At 48.3% G+C, this 14,105-nt stretch overlaps 5 protein-coding genes across 5 annotated transcripts; 3 read left to right on the plus strand and 2 right to left on the minus strand.

The window, feature by feature from the left end:
• Positions 1–2,239: 2,239 nt before the first annotated feature.
• Positions 2,240–3,786, plus strand: TRUGW13939_07408 (uncharacterized protein; the record flags this gene model as incomplete). Its single annotated transcript, XM_035490549.1, has 3 exons — positions 2,240–2,435; positions 2,487–3,572; positions 3,626–3,786. The coding sequence occupies 3 exons, from the start codon at positions 2,240–2,242 to the stop codon at positions 3,784–3,786; spliced, it is 1,443 nt and encodes a 480-aa protein (XP_035346442.1).
• Positions 3,787–4,039: 253 nt separating this feature from the next.
• Positions 4,040–4,516, minus strand: TRUGW13939_07409 (uncharacterized protein; the record flags this gene model as incomplete). The annotated part of the gene is made up of 3 exons (XM_035490550.1): positions 4,040–4,127; positions 4,207–4,398; positions 4,458–4,516. The coding sequence occupies 3 exons, from the start codon at positions 4,514–4,516 to the stop codon at positions 4,040–4,042; spliced, it is 339 nt and encodes a 112-aa protein (XP_035346443.1).
• A 1,482-nt stretch (positions 4,517–5,998) lies between these two features.
• Positions 5,999–7,264, minus strand: TRUGW13939_07410 (uncharacterized protein; the record flags this gene model as incomplete). The annotated part of the gene is made up of 1 exon (XM_035490551.1): positions 5,999–7,264. The coding sequence occupies one exon, from the start codon at positions 7,262–7,264 to the stop codon at positions 5,999–6,001; it is 1,266 nt and encodes a 421-aa protein (XP_035346444.1).
• Positions 7,265–8,132: 868 nt separating this feature from the next.
• On the plus strand, positions 8,133–9,243 carry TRUGW13939_07411 (uncharacterized protein; the record flags this gene model as incomplete). Its single annotated transcript, XM_035490552.1, has 2 exons — positions 8,133–8,328; positions 8,408–9,243. The coding sequence occupies 2 exons, from the start codon at positions 8,133–8,135 to the stop codon at positions 9,241–9,243; spliced, it is 1,032 nt and encodes a 343-aa protein (XP_035346445.1).
• Positions 9,244–12,824: 3,581 nt separating this feature from the next.
• TRUGW13939_07412 (uncharacterized protein) lies at positions 12,825–14,024 on the plus strand (the record flags this gene model as incomplete). The annotated part of the gene is made up of 1 exon (XM_035490553.1): positions 12,825–14,024. One exon carries the CDS (start codon positions 12,825–12,827, stop codon positions 14,022–14,024), a length of 1,200 nt encoding a protein of 399 aa, XP_035346446.1.
• Positions 14,025–14,105: the final 81 nt, after the last annotated feature.

Below are 14,105 nucleotides of genomic sequence, written 5' to 3' on the forward strand. Positions count from 1 at the left end.
AACACTGCCTGCAATATCAATTATTCCTCAGAAGTGATTGATAATACCTGTGGCCTGGCCCAGCGGTCCTGGTCGCTTTTCGCCCCTTGATTGGACAGTTCGAGAACTCCTTAGAACAATTGAGGTCAAAGCTGCCAGTCAACATGTAAAATGCAGTCTGTATGCACACTCAACAGGCCATGACTTCTGCAAAGCTTGATGACACCTTTCATTCGATGCGGCACACCAAAACCCGGAGGATGGAAACGAGATTAATGACCTGCGTGCCTTCATTGGTGCTCGGAACGCTCCCATGTCGCCCCGATCCCGCCAATTCAAACTAATGCGGACTATGTTGACCTCTTTTGGTTCTTAAAAGGAAGTAGTATTAACAACGGCTCAAATAATGAATGCGTTCTTCGGAGTCGAACGACGCGGTCGTACATGATGACACGGGTCGGTCCAGTTAGGCAAATTTCCGCCTCGAGCGCTGTGGGTTCGATGAGATAGTCTGACTGACGTGCTGTAAAAAGTATTCGACCTTTCAAGTTGATACTCACCGCTTGAATCGGATCGATCCCCTCTGAGGACCTGACACGCCGGTACGACCTTGGAAGACGGTTTGCAGCCCGACTATCAAGCAGCTAGCGTCGGTTGACAGCATAAAATAGACTCGTTATCTCCACCTCGGCACTTTTGTCGGCTTGGACGGAGGGTAATTTCCACACTCTACCACCAGCGTGTCCGGTTCTTGTGATTAGTGGATTTAAATCACAGCTGCATTATCGCGCCGCAGGGGAACTGGAAAGCTGCCAGACCAATCATAGCGTTACCCTGCATAATGCTTTCTTTTCTTCTTCCAGTCCGTTCTGCTCTGGGAACGCTAGTCGATTTTGGAGGCCATACCATGCAGTGTGCATTGACGAACTCAACCAGCGTGTCGGGGCTGGACTAGCAGCGAAATTTAGCCGACCTGTCAAGGGTCGCGTTCGGTGAGCCAATTAGGCCTGCTACCAGGTAGCAGTAATGATCTCGTTCAATGAACCGATTATCGAAAAAAAAACCCCCCATTAACAGGACATACTATAGTGGCTAATGTTAGCAAACTACAAGGATCGTTGCGGTTTCGGTAATGCCGGACATGCTTCTAACGCGCCACGGAGCAAGCGGATCGGCATCACTGTGCGTCGTCGATGTGTGATGCTGACTGCGTTGCTGCATGTCCGTCCATTGCTCTATCCTCTGCATATTGCGCCATGGACATCGATGTTGACAAAAGGCGTGCGCCTGATAGCTAAGATTTGCCATTTGGCAACAAAAACGATAGAGGAGTGAATGAGTGAGGCCTACAACGGGAAGGAGGAAGGAGGAAGGAGGAGAGCATCTTGAGGGATCACATGACAAGACCGCGACTTCCCTCTGCCCTCTTCTCTTTTTACTCCTTTCTTCTTACTTGGGTTGTGTTCTAGCACAGAGTGTGTGGTTTACCTGTCTGTTGCAAGCACACGACGCCTGGCCAACTGATACACCACTCGCGGCCATATGCATTGCTAAGGTGTTGGTTTAATGGGTGACAATTTGCGGCCAGATGGCTCGCGTAACGTCGCTCTACACCTACTTACTGTGCTGCCACGGTGGGCTCATTCCACACACACATCGCGGCCGCGTTCATCCATTCCAGAAACACCAAGCAATGTACCGCCAAATCCATCGGAGTTTGTGGGAACGGCTCAATGAGGAGACGAGTCGAGTTCTCATATTCAATTGCTACTGGTAGCTGTTTTTAAAGAATCACTGGCGAAATGGATATCGATCTTCGATGGTGAAGCACAAGCTGAGATTGGCTATGCAGATCGAGAGGCGCCAAAAATATCTGCAGCATAGCAGTCTATCGCATAATGGCAACATAGTTACGGCAATAAACACAATGCGGATCGTGCTATTTATAACATATCTTGCCTTTATTACTATTGGTCTTATCGACTTTGTTTTGATTCGTAAAGCTTCACTAACACCACGCACTGCGTGCCTCTACTGCCCAGTTCCACTCCGCGCCATTGGGAGCCAGCCCTAACACCACGCACCGTTGTCCCGCATGCGCTCTGCCCCACAATGACGGAGACATTGCATCCGCAAGCATCTTGCTCGAGACAAATATATGAAAGTCAATGTTGTTTTGTTCCCAGGCGTAAACCGGAGTCCTTTTTCTTTTCTTTTCGTATCTCAAGAACCTTCTCGTTCATTGGTGGTATGCCCAACTATGACTTCCCCAACACCCTCTACAGGCGGCCGAGAGGAAAGGGATCGTCAGCTCGCAGGAGGGATCGAGAACCTCAAGAAAGATACTGAGAATGGAGACCGCTCGTCTCAAACGAGCTCTCAAGAGACAGTTGGCATATTCCATCCCGATCTGAAAAGCACTCGGATGCGAGCCTACCGAGTATGGTTGATAACGAGTGAGTGGCCTAGTATTTCTGCGATACAATGCCTAACCAGGAAATATATAGTCTTCGGCCTAGGGGCCTTCATAGTCGGGATTTTATCGCTATATTGGGGAGTGCTATACACGGTTTACTCGCGTCTCGACAGACTGACCGTCTGGATCGTCGATTTTGACAGTCAAGTTGCACCTTACAACATCACTTCGCCGATCATCGGTCCGTTCGTGACGAATGAATTTACACATCTAAAACCAGCCCAGGTTGACAACTTGGGATGGACAGTCAAACCTGCAGCTGACTTTGATCATGACCCGATGCGCGTGCGCCAGGGAATATACAATGAGGATGCGTACGTTGCCATTATCATCAATTCGAACGCGACTACCCTTCTCAAGGCCGCGGTAAATGATGGAAACTCGTCCTATGACCCCACTGGAGCCACCCAAGTGATATACAACACTGCGCGAGATCAAACAACCGTGTCTACTTATATCCTGCCGGCTTTGTTAGACACTCTACTTCCAGTAGTAAGCAATTTCGGCATTGAGTGGGCTACAATCCTAAGCCGGAACGCATCGACACAAGATGTGTTCCGCACCCCACAAGCAGTCAACCCTGCTGTAGGGTTCTCCCTAATCGACCTTCGTCCTTTCACTCCGCCAGTTGCCGTGCCCTCGGTCTCAATCGGCTTGATTTATCTTATCATCATTTCCTTCTTCAGCTTCTCCTTCCTCATGCCGATCCATTCCCTTTTCTTCCAGCTCAAAGGACATCCGCCTGTGCGCATATGGCAACTCTTGCTTTGGCGTATTGTTTCCAGTATCCTGGCTTATTTTTTCCTCTCCTTGTGCTATTCTCTCATCTCGCTTGCCTTCCAAATTCCCTTCTCAAATAATCCGGTCCCACATGAAACCGGAGCCCTCAATCCTAATTCATACAGAAAAGGCTCGTTTGTTGTGTACTGGATGCTGAATTTTGTCGGAATGACGGCCCTTGGACTTCCATGTGAAAACATGGCCATGCTTCTTGGTATGCCTTATGCCTCGCTATGGTTGATCTTTTGGGTGATCACGAATGTGGCGACGTCATTTTATAGCCTTGAGGTAGCGTCCGACTTTTATCAATGGGGGCGCGCATGGCCTTTATTTCGACGTATGTTAATTCCATGGCTATTTTTACAGATTATGTGCTAATTCGATATCTAGTCGTAAATGGTTCCCGCACCATCTTGTTCGGTACGAAATCAAGTATTGGGGTGGATTTTGCCGTTTTGTTTACCTGGATTGCCGTGTCTATTATACTGTTTCCATTCGCCAATATTTTCATGAAATGGCGAATGGCAGCCACCGAGAGGAAAAAAGGGTAAGGTAATTGGAGCCTGCATATTTCTAACGGCGCTGGCGGTGCATTCTATAGCGATACGTAATCTGATTCTATTTTTGATCTATAGATATCCTCTTCCACAATCTATACAATCAAAGACATCTCTTCAACGAACAGCGAGCAATATTTTACAAATGCAAACCAGACGCCCTAAACACACGTTAGGTCTTGACAATAGTGAAACTCTTTTATCTTGATAAGAGGGGACATCCACCCAAACACGAGATGGTCTGCAATTATTCGTCGGGATTCTGGCCCATATCCTCCAGCTTGGAACGAGCCTGGGCTCTTCCAAAGTCGGTGTTTTGCTGGTTATGGGTTGCGCTGTGCGATTCACTCAAAGTCAACACCAACACTTCTTTTTCATACCCATGTCAATAACCGTTTAGGGGCGAAAACTTACGCTTTCAATCCACGGACAACATTGGTCCTACTTGCCTGATCGCCTCTGCTAGTCTGCACAGACTGCGAACCGTATTTGCCAACCTGCTCTTCCTCGCTGGGAGGGTTTGCGGGAACTTCGTTGAATTGACCCTCTAGCACTTGCTGGGCGTGGTCCTTTGCTGACTGAGATACACGAGGGTTATGGAGTGCCCTATTCTTGGATTAGCATCTTGTTTATCACCCAGTGATTGAAGGTAAAAATATGCATACGCTTTGTATCCCCGCTCCTGGTTGGCAGGGTTGGGAGAAGACGAACGCGAGCGAACCATTTTTGAGTTTTAGTATATGAATGAAGTTTTTTTGAAACTGTAGACTCTCCAAGGCTTTAAAAGAGATCAAACGATGCTAAATCTGCGATCAAAGTTAAACTAGCAAAAAGCTTTTCTTCTCTTGGATGGGACTCTACCGCCGCTGTATAAATAACCAATCTGTGGCTAGAGTTATGATACTTTATGATGTGTTATGTTCTAATATACGCCACAAAAGGCGAGAGGCGCAGTGGCTCGAATTCGGAACTCAATCCCATCCCGTAGTGAATTGCTTTGTGGAGGCGAGAGATGGATGGTCGACGGAATCGTTCCATCAGTTATTAAGTTTATATTTAAGTATGTTATTTATTGGTATTACTAAACTTTTCTAGGTCAAGGTGTCGGAGAGTGAGCGGGTCAACGCATAGAAATTTATAATTAGGGTTTGTGGCTGTAGTGCTTGCCTTGGGTGTGGAGTTTCCAACTGGAACCATTTGAATACCATGCAATACCGGAAAATGCGAATACCGTTCAGCAACGTTGCGGCGACGTTGTGTGGGTTTGCACGTATCAAGGAAACTACACAAGCATGAACGTTGCAAATGTCACTGTGTATCCAATTTTCTAAGTGTAGTGACTTTTAGCGACGTATCGGCAATGTGGTGACGTTGCAAAGTACGAAACGGTTGCAAACCACTTTTTACGTTGCAGAATTTGATACATCTATATTTCTTGATACGTTACAAATTAATTATAATTCAAATAGAAGCCGCTTGTATTTTTGGTATTCTAATTTCAAATTGAGAAGCCGCAGCGAGGCCTGCACCAAGCCCTGCAAGACCAATATAACAGCGTACTCGGGAAATTTGCAGGCCTGCGAGCACCCTGCCGGTTCGTGAAGCCATATAGGGGGGCTGGTAACGTACTGAGGAAGCTGCAGCGAGGCCTGCCTGCGCGCATTGATTAGTGAGGCCTGAGGTAGGGGGTGGGGGGGGGGATATATATATATATAAATATCTGTCAACTAGTGGTGTTGATATATATATTTACATGGGCCGACTCTCTGGGGTAAACGTGTCGACGCGTCCGATTTGTTTTGTGGGTCTATCAATTCAAAAAATCGGCCTCCATTGGTTCTCTATATGAATTGTATGGTTGCAGGATGGTTGCAAAGTTCAAAACGTATCAAGATTTTGATACGTTGCAAAAATTGGTAACGTATTGAAATTAGATACGTTGCGGGTTTATATAACGTATCAATAATGTAACGGTATTAATACCACTTTTTGGTTGTATGACTGTTACCAAGCCTGTCAACGTTGCCGCGACGTTGCTGAACGGTATCCCCGTTCTCCCAAAAACCGGTATTGCAGTTGACATCAACTTGAACAATCCAGATGTCGGCCAGAGGTCAACTGGTTGATCAGTGGATTCAAATGTTGTAGACTGTATAGAATCGTTACATATGTATATTTGCGCTTGTAAAGTCTAAGTCTATCCAAATCACCTTAATATCGCAATCTTTCCAATGTCACCAAGGTCGACACTCTTCAGCAGCCAATCTCTCCATTCTTGGTCATCTAATATTGACCTCACACGAGCTTCAAGCCACTCTGTATTGCCCCAAAATCCCCAAGAAGCCTGGAATCTACACCAATCCACTAGCGCAGTCTCCCAATGTCGTATGAATTCATCCCACGGATAGAATCCGGGATCTTTATGCTGTACCAGACTGGTATGATACCGCTGCAACAGGACTTTCTCACCCTCGCACATACTCAACTTCTTAGGCAGGACCTCAGTCTCGATAAGCATGTGCATAGGGACGGAACAAGTAAACAGCTTCGCCAGGTCACAGACTCCTAGACCCAACCCAACATACTGAAAATCGAAAAACACGACCCGGTCTCCATCACGTGTTGTGAACAGATTCTCCGACTTGACATCACCATGGATATAAGATTCTATCGCTCTGCCACAAGGCATCAAGAACAACGCAACAACCATGGCAACACTCACCCGTATATCCGCCTCGGGCATCAAGGAGCACAGCGCATCTCTCCACTCCGAGTCGCTCTCGGACAGCCAAAGATACTCTGTCCACCGTGTAGTAAGATACGTATAACCTCCATTAAGCCAAAGTCCCGTCCCACCACCACCAGTCCTCCTTCTCCGTGCCAATTCCTCAAACGGAGGCAAGATATACTCCTTAAGATCACCAGACACCAACGCCCAAGAGCGACGATGAAACCCAGCCAACCACTCCAACGCCGCGTGGACTTGAACCGAATCAAGGACACTCCTCTTCCCACCCGTAACAGGAAATGCAGGCCTCAAATCAACCATAATTGTAGCTATCAACCCAGATCCGGCCAATTCATCATCACCCCGCGTCGAAGCAAGAAGCTTCGCAACAGAAACCTCATCTCCAAGCAACGGAACAGCATCACTATAAAAATACTGCTCCACCTTGTAGCTCAGCATTTTTCGCAGGTGTCCCTCCTCCTCCGCGCCCTCTTGGCTGGGCGGCGGCGAGATGAGTTTCAAGATGAGCGGGTAGGTTGATCCTGCGCCGCGCGGCTCCAGACCACATAGTTTGCTTACATATATCGCGGCTTCATCGGTTGTTGCTCGGGCGGTTATGGCGCTGATTTTTCCGTAGCCGGCCCAGAGCGTTTGGAGGGTTGTGCAGGAGACAAGCTCGAGGTCGTGCCTTGATAGCAATATTTTGGCGATGTTGGCGGGGTCGGGCTGTTCGGGCCCTGCCATCTTGATGTGCCTCTGAGTATGTTATTGGATGCAGTTTCAAGTTGTGTATATGTAATGGTTCATGTAGATGTCTTCGCGGGTTTGTGGTTGTTTGAAATAGAGGTGCTCGTTTGAGACTGTTGTGTCCTTTGTTTGGTGGTTGATTCCTCAGGCATGGATATTTCTTTAATGGGGTTAGCGCGCCGTAAGGATATACACGCCCCACTTCTCCATATAACTATCAAGTTTTGAGGTGGAGGGAGGCGAGTTCTAGAGTGAGAGGAGGAGCACCAGCGGTGCTGGGTGGTATTACTTCTCTTTTGTGCATCACCTAGATCCCAGCGTCGACTCTGGGTATGCGGATTGGCCACAATGGGGTACGGTGCAAAAGATGGTGGATTTCAGCAATTCTGCCATCATCGTGGACATCATGATTTTAGGCAGGAGCAGTACGAATTCTTTGAAAATCACGAGAGCGAGTTGAAGATTTGATAATGAAAATGATTTATAATACTTGCCGGTAGAAAGAAGCCATGCCAAAATTGAAAGGATTAAAGAATGGCTAATTGTTGAAGACCGCTTCCTTTGTCGATTTACATACCGTATCAAATGAAAGAAATGTAAGGTACTGAAACAGAGTAGGTTTTAATAGGGTCGTTCCCAGGAAAACAAGAAATCGACTACAAAGAGTCCGTATAGACACGGAAACTACCGTCTTGGGAGACCGAAAGCCAGATGAAACATTTACCATTTTCCCTCTGACTGTCTGTCGCTACCTTCATAACAATGATTTTTATTGTTATACGACAAACTGTTGAGCTCATGAACTGATTTTAGACTCAGTCGTCTTATACGGTTTCATCAATTGATCGAGACGAAGGAACTTGGAATGTTTGAATCCTGGGACCATCCAAATAGGCCTTGCTGCGGCATATGCGGTGGTCTGATTGTTCCCGGGGCGAGCAGATTCCCTGGGAACTTTCCAGGTTGGACTGAAGATGAGCAGTTCAAACGAGTTTCAGTGGATGATTTTCGAGAGAAATTAATAAAAGAACAATTTCATTGGCAGTCAGGATATAGAGCTGGTAAGACGTGATTTCTGTGATTTGTTTTTGTCATACCTGTCGGTGGTGTAATTGGAAGTCTAACAAATTTTTTCAATAGTGGTCAAGTTAGGAAGACAACCTCCCTTCATATCAGGAGCGAGCTATCGTTACAGTGACGCCGATATAGACGAGACAGGGTCACTCCCAGTGCCCAAGGAGATGGAATCAGTGGTCCTCAATCGAAATAAAACATGGCCAGAGGACGAATTCATCCGGATTGAAAAACCACATATTGATTCATACGATACCTCAGAGGCAAATGTGGGCTGGGTTTTTCACGAGGTGTGTTGGATCATGTTGGAGCAGGTCGATGATGACTACCAGGTAATGAACAATAATCTGGATCTGTTCATGATCGCCGTGCACGACGAGATGACGGAGAAGCGAGAAGAGCATACCAAGCTCATAATTCGCGCGGGAAGAAACACGATGTGGTTACAGAGGCGCTTCAAAGAAGCCACCGTCAATCCCTTTCATATCCCTATGTTGGGGAATGTCACCAACGCCGCTCTTAATCGAGAAGTCCGCGAACCAAAACTCTTGATGCCCGACATAAGATCAGCAGCCGGCTTTAGAATATCTGGCGGAGCTTTTTACAAGCTCCAAGTGGAGACCCAGCAAATGATTGCCAACCATATCGACGACGAGAAAGACTTTCGCGCTTTTCTTCTGGCAACTCGATGGAGATTCCCGTCTGTATACTGGAGGAAGCGAATCCCAGAGTGTTTCTATGAAATACACAAGGGAATTGGTGACCAGCGGGTTGACTGGCAGTGGTTGGGGTTGGAAGTCAGCAGGATCGTGGAGAAGCAGTATGCGGAAATCCACAATCGAGCTCGTATATATGCCCACATAAAGCGTTTATTCGTTATTTTATCGCAAGGTGTGAGATAGAGGGCACGGATTCCGGATCAGATGTTGCGAGTGAAGCAGCGGCCGACTAGTCCAAGTGACCAAGACGAATGTAAAGGCCATCGGTTCAATGTTACTAATTATCCTATTGTCGTTGACTTGTGTTAGTATCCATAGGCTGTTTTTGAGCACTAGCTTGCTGTCTTTCTGAGCATCCATTGATAAACACTTCACCTGTTTTTCTGTTGCTTGTATATATAAAGAGGTCTTTTTGTAGGGGCGTTGAGCTTCGTAAAAGTGAGTCTCATAATAAAATCATGTCCACCCCGTCCATAAAGAGGACGAAAAGTATGCAAACTTGAATATAGAAAGTAATCGACTGGACAAGGAGGCAAAGGTTGCTGGAATCCACGTGATTCGATGGTCTCTCTTATTAGGAAGGCACGAACGGGACCGCTGACGACGTTTCCCGTAGGTCAATTTATCACCCCATCTATGAGGACCTGATATGATGCAATCACTAACTTGATCGTTGTTTTAGTCACAGCGAACATACGGCCTGTTGCCGAGGGATACAGCCATCTCGAGTCCTCAACACTGATGCCAAGGTCAATATGTGTGGGTTAGCACTCATATTCAGGCTAGCTGCTACGCAACCAATCACACCCTGACAGTATTAATATTCCCTCAAAGACAGGTTCCAGAGCTCAGCCAGGCAGGCACTGGCCAGCCTGAATCAATAATCTCTTTGCTGACAGGTCAACTCCACTTACTTGTCCCATGCCGGAATCCTGGACGTGATTAGCCTCTTCATTGACCGTTGGGTATGTCGCACTAATATCACAATGGAATACAGCAATTGCTGCATCACTATCATTTCAATTGATCAAGTTTATAGGCATGGAGGATGCTCCTACATCGCTTCATGAAACTTGGTATTTCAAAACCAGAGTTTTCTCGCACTGCCCTAGCCCTGCAACTGATCGACTGTGATCCACAACATATCACGGCTCGCCTCGGCAAACAGCACTTCTCAAAATTAACCATGCCTATCACAGTATCACTAAAGGCTGAATGGGGCCCACTACTCTTAGAGTTGACTGGATCAGAAATCCAGAGACGGGAGCGCTGAGTCCTGAGGTCTGGAACGATACTCGTACATACTACATACGGAGTACCCAAGGTAGGAAAGTGGGTAGCGTCCATCATATCACTCCCTGCCCAAAGTCGGCCAGTCCTACCACTGCACAATCTGGTCTTGGGCTCTCTTTTGCCGAGTTGAAGTCGAGCAAGCGACTATTCTATTTGGAATACGGATAACTGAGTTCCTTTTCAGCTGTGCTCCATAATTAATGACTTTCTTGTGGGAGTCAGTACGCAGATTACGGATCACTTTCTCGTATTAGGGGTGGCAGAGTCTAGGCTTTGACCAACGCAAGCCACCGGACCATCACGACTCCTGAATTCTAACTAGTGTTGAGTACTAATGCCAATGAGTTAATGGAGCAGGGCGAAAAAGAAAAATAAGACAAAACCAAAACAACCGTGATTCAGACAACGTCCGGATGCCGGCGAAGCGGCGCGTACGTGGCGCTAACCGACTCGGAGCTGGAAATTACGCTATACGATATCACAGGTGGCTCCCTGAGTCCAATGAGAGCCAACTCCAAGTTGGAATGCAGAATGGTGTCGGAAAAAGCAGAGAGGGAAAAAAGGAGGAACATACACAGCTCTATTCTTCCCATCCGAATCGGCAATCATTATTTATCGAAATTTAGTTTGTGTACTTGCAACTGCAGCGACTGCTCTGAAGGTCCAAAATAGCCACACGCCAATTAAGACAATTAAGATCGGCTACTTACGGCGGGGCCTTACTGCTACTATGAGATTGCGATGCGCAGTAAGTTAGTAACAGAGCCCCCGCATTGCATACTAAGGCCAACCTGGGAGCGGCCTAAGAAGCCAAGATTCGCTTATCCGTTCGGACAATTTTGCGGCCCGCCGAGGCATCCCGCATGATTTTTCACCCAGTCTGAGACTTGGCCTGAGGCCTCCAACTCAACTTGACATTCAGCATGTATCATGTTGCAGCCTTCAATCATGATGACCAGCCACGCAAATAGCGTAGACGCATGTTTCAGACTAACAACAGAGGCGCCTGTATCTTCTAGATAGTAGATACGCCACGGATACTTGGGAACGCCTTACGTCTACCTCCCAACATTGACGACTCACAAATACGCGGACTATCTAACCGGAGTTCCACGGATGCACGCACAAGCATGCGAAAAACAATAGAATCCAGTCAGTATCGAAACGTCTGGAGCCATGAATCATGATATGGCAGGCTGCAGCAAGCACGTTAAACTTATATAGCTACGTACGTACTAACCTCATCCATCGCCATCGCGAGGGCAGCCCCGTCTTTTAAATAAGGCGATCTGTTTGGCCTAAAAGTGGCCTGTTTTTTGACGCCAAACACAACCCTCCGAAACTCGAGAGAGACAAGGGGAAGACAAAAAGTCTATAGTGTCTCCTATAGTGTCTCAATTATGAGTCGTGCCAAGCCAGGAACGAGAAAGCGTGCCAGCGGTGAAGTATCGTCAATATTTTAGGCCAGCTGTATAACGCCCGCCCATACGAATTCGGGACAAGCGCATTCAATAATTTTGTATATTTATCAAGCCATGTGGGCCTTCCCCCACGGAACAACATCAAAGCCCTGTTCGGCGACGCCAGCCGCAACAAAATGGTTAATTTCCCCTGCTGATCGCCGACCAGATAGTTCGGATTGGGGATGGCTCGTCTCGGAGAGTTTGTTGGCGTTTTCTGACCGGACGGCGGATCGCTCGTCCGGCCACCAAAGCGGATGAGCACAGATGCCTCTTGTCGAGCTTTGGTCATTTCTTGAGCCAAGTTTCTTGCCTTTCAAAACCCTTCAAGCTGTCAAACAGACGCAAACTGAAAAGATCAGCAGCATGATGTCCATGCGGACAGGGTTCGCTCGTGTGATATGGATGGCATGGTCATTTTGACAGCAATAATGAGCGTTAACGTGTGTGACTCCGAATCTATATTCGGTAATAAAGTCCGGCTAAAAATGCTAGATAACATTTGTGACCAGTTCGACCGGAACAGCATGCAGAATGGAATAGTAATATCCCGAGTCATAGCCCGGCCAGACTGGAGGGCAGTGGAGGCTAGACCGGCGCGTTCCTGGAATATGCATCCCTGCTCAGCTGGCCAAGGATCCGTACTGGTCAGTGGAGGCTAGAAAGAGGGCCTAATTTAACACAGTCGGATGTGAACCCACCGTTCCTAGACAGCTAGCGCCGTGGACGGAGTATGAAGGTTAATTCAGACAGGCCTCCCAGGGGTATCCGAGGGCCTGACTACAAAACACCATGCTCTCCCGTCTGCCTTCGTTGTTTCTCTTCCTTCTCTAATTCAAGTTCGCCAAGTTTCCCAGGCTTCCAGTCACCCCCTTGAGTCTTGACCGTCGTTGATATCAGCAATCACTCTTTCTTGCTATATCTAACATCCGTTCTTTCAACCCACACCTTTCAAATCATCCAACTCTTACACAAAGGACCCTCCGTCTTTTTTCTTTACCATCAATCAACATGAAGACTTCTACCGTCGCCACCACCTTTGCCCTCGCGGCTTCGGTTTCCGCCCAGAACCTCATCAGCCTGCCCGTCAACCTCTGCGCTGGCATTCTCGGCGAAGCTTCTTGCAACCAGTTGAACAGCAACACCAACTCCGATGGATTGATCAACATTCCTGTGGATGCCTGTGCCGCAGTTCTCGGCCAGGCCAAGTGTAACCAGGCCCAGCAGGCTTCTACTTCCTCTGCTGCTTCCTCTTCTGCTTCTTCTAAGGATCTCATCAGCGTCCCCATCGGTCTCTGCGCTGGCATTCTCGGCAAAGCTTCTTGCAACCAGGCAAGCAGCGACAGCAGCTCCGGTGGATTGATCAACGTGCCCTTGAACGCCTGTGTCGCAGCTCTCGGCCAGGTCAAGTGTGACCAGGCCCACCAAGCTTCCAGCGACCAGGGCTCTCTTATCAACGTTCCTATCAACGTCTGCTTGGCTGTCTTGGGCGAGGCCCACTGCCAGCAGTCGAGCAGCAGCTCCGGCGGCCTCATCAACATCCCCATCAATCTTTGCCTTGCTGTCCTGGGTGAGGCTGACTGCAACTCGACTGGCGATGATGGCAACACTGCCACTGCTACCGCTACTGCCACTGCCACCGGTACTGCTACTGCTACTGCTACCGCTACCGCTACCGCTACTGCCACTGGTACTGCTCCTGGTATTGCCACCGGCACTGCTACTGCCACTGCTACTGCTACTGGTACCGCCACTGGCATTGCTACTGGCACTGCTACTGGTGCTGTTACCGGCACCGCTACTGGCACAGGTGCCTCAATTCCCAACGGTCCTGCCTCTGGCACTCCTACCGGTGTTGCTATCGGAACCGGTAACCCTGGTCCTAACGGCCCTGCCACCACTGGCATCCCACCCAACGCCCCTGGATCCAGCTCTGTCGCAGTATCCGGTTCCTCCACCCTCGTGGTCAGCTACACCAGCGTCGTTACTGTCTGCCCATGTGAGGCCAGCTCGACCTTGGTCCCAACCCCCAAGCCTAACGGCCCAGCTCAACCTAACGGCCCAGCTCAGCCCACTGGAGTTGTCCCTAGACCCTCGACTGTGCCCCCCAGCACTCCACCGGCTCCTTTCGTCGGTGCTGCTGGCCGCTTTGAGATGTCCGCCTTGACCGTGGTCATTGGTGCCGCTGCTGCTCTCGCATTCAACCTTTAAGTTCGCACGACCCAACATTTTTACTTCTGTTGCTCTTGATTATACCTACGACAAGATATAAGCCCGCGCCACGCGAATCGA

Source organism: Talaromyces rugulosus, chromosome IV, assembly GCF_013368755.1.
Source record: "Talaromyces rugulosus chromosome IV, complete sequence".
NCBI lineage: Eukaryota > Fungi > Ascomycota > Eurotiomycetes > Eurotiales > Trichocomaceae > Talaromyces > Talaromyces rugulosus.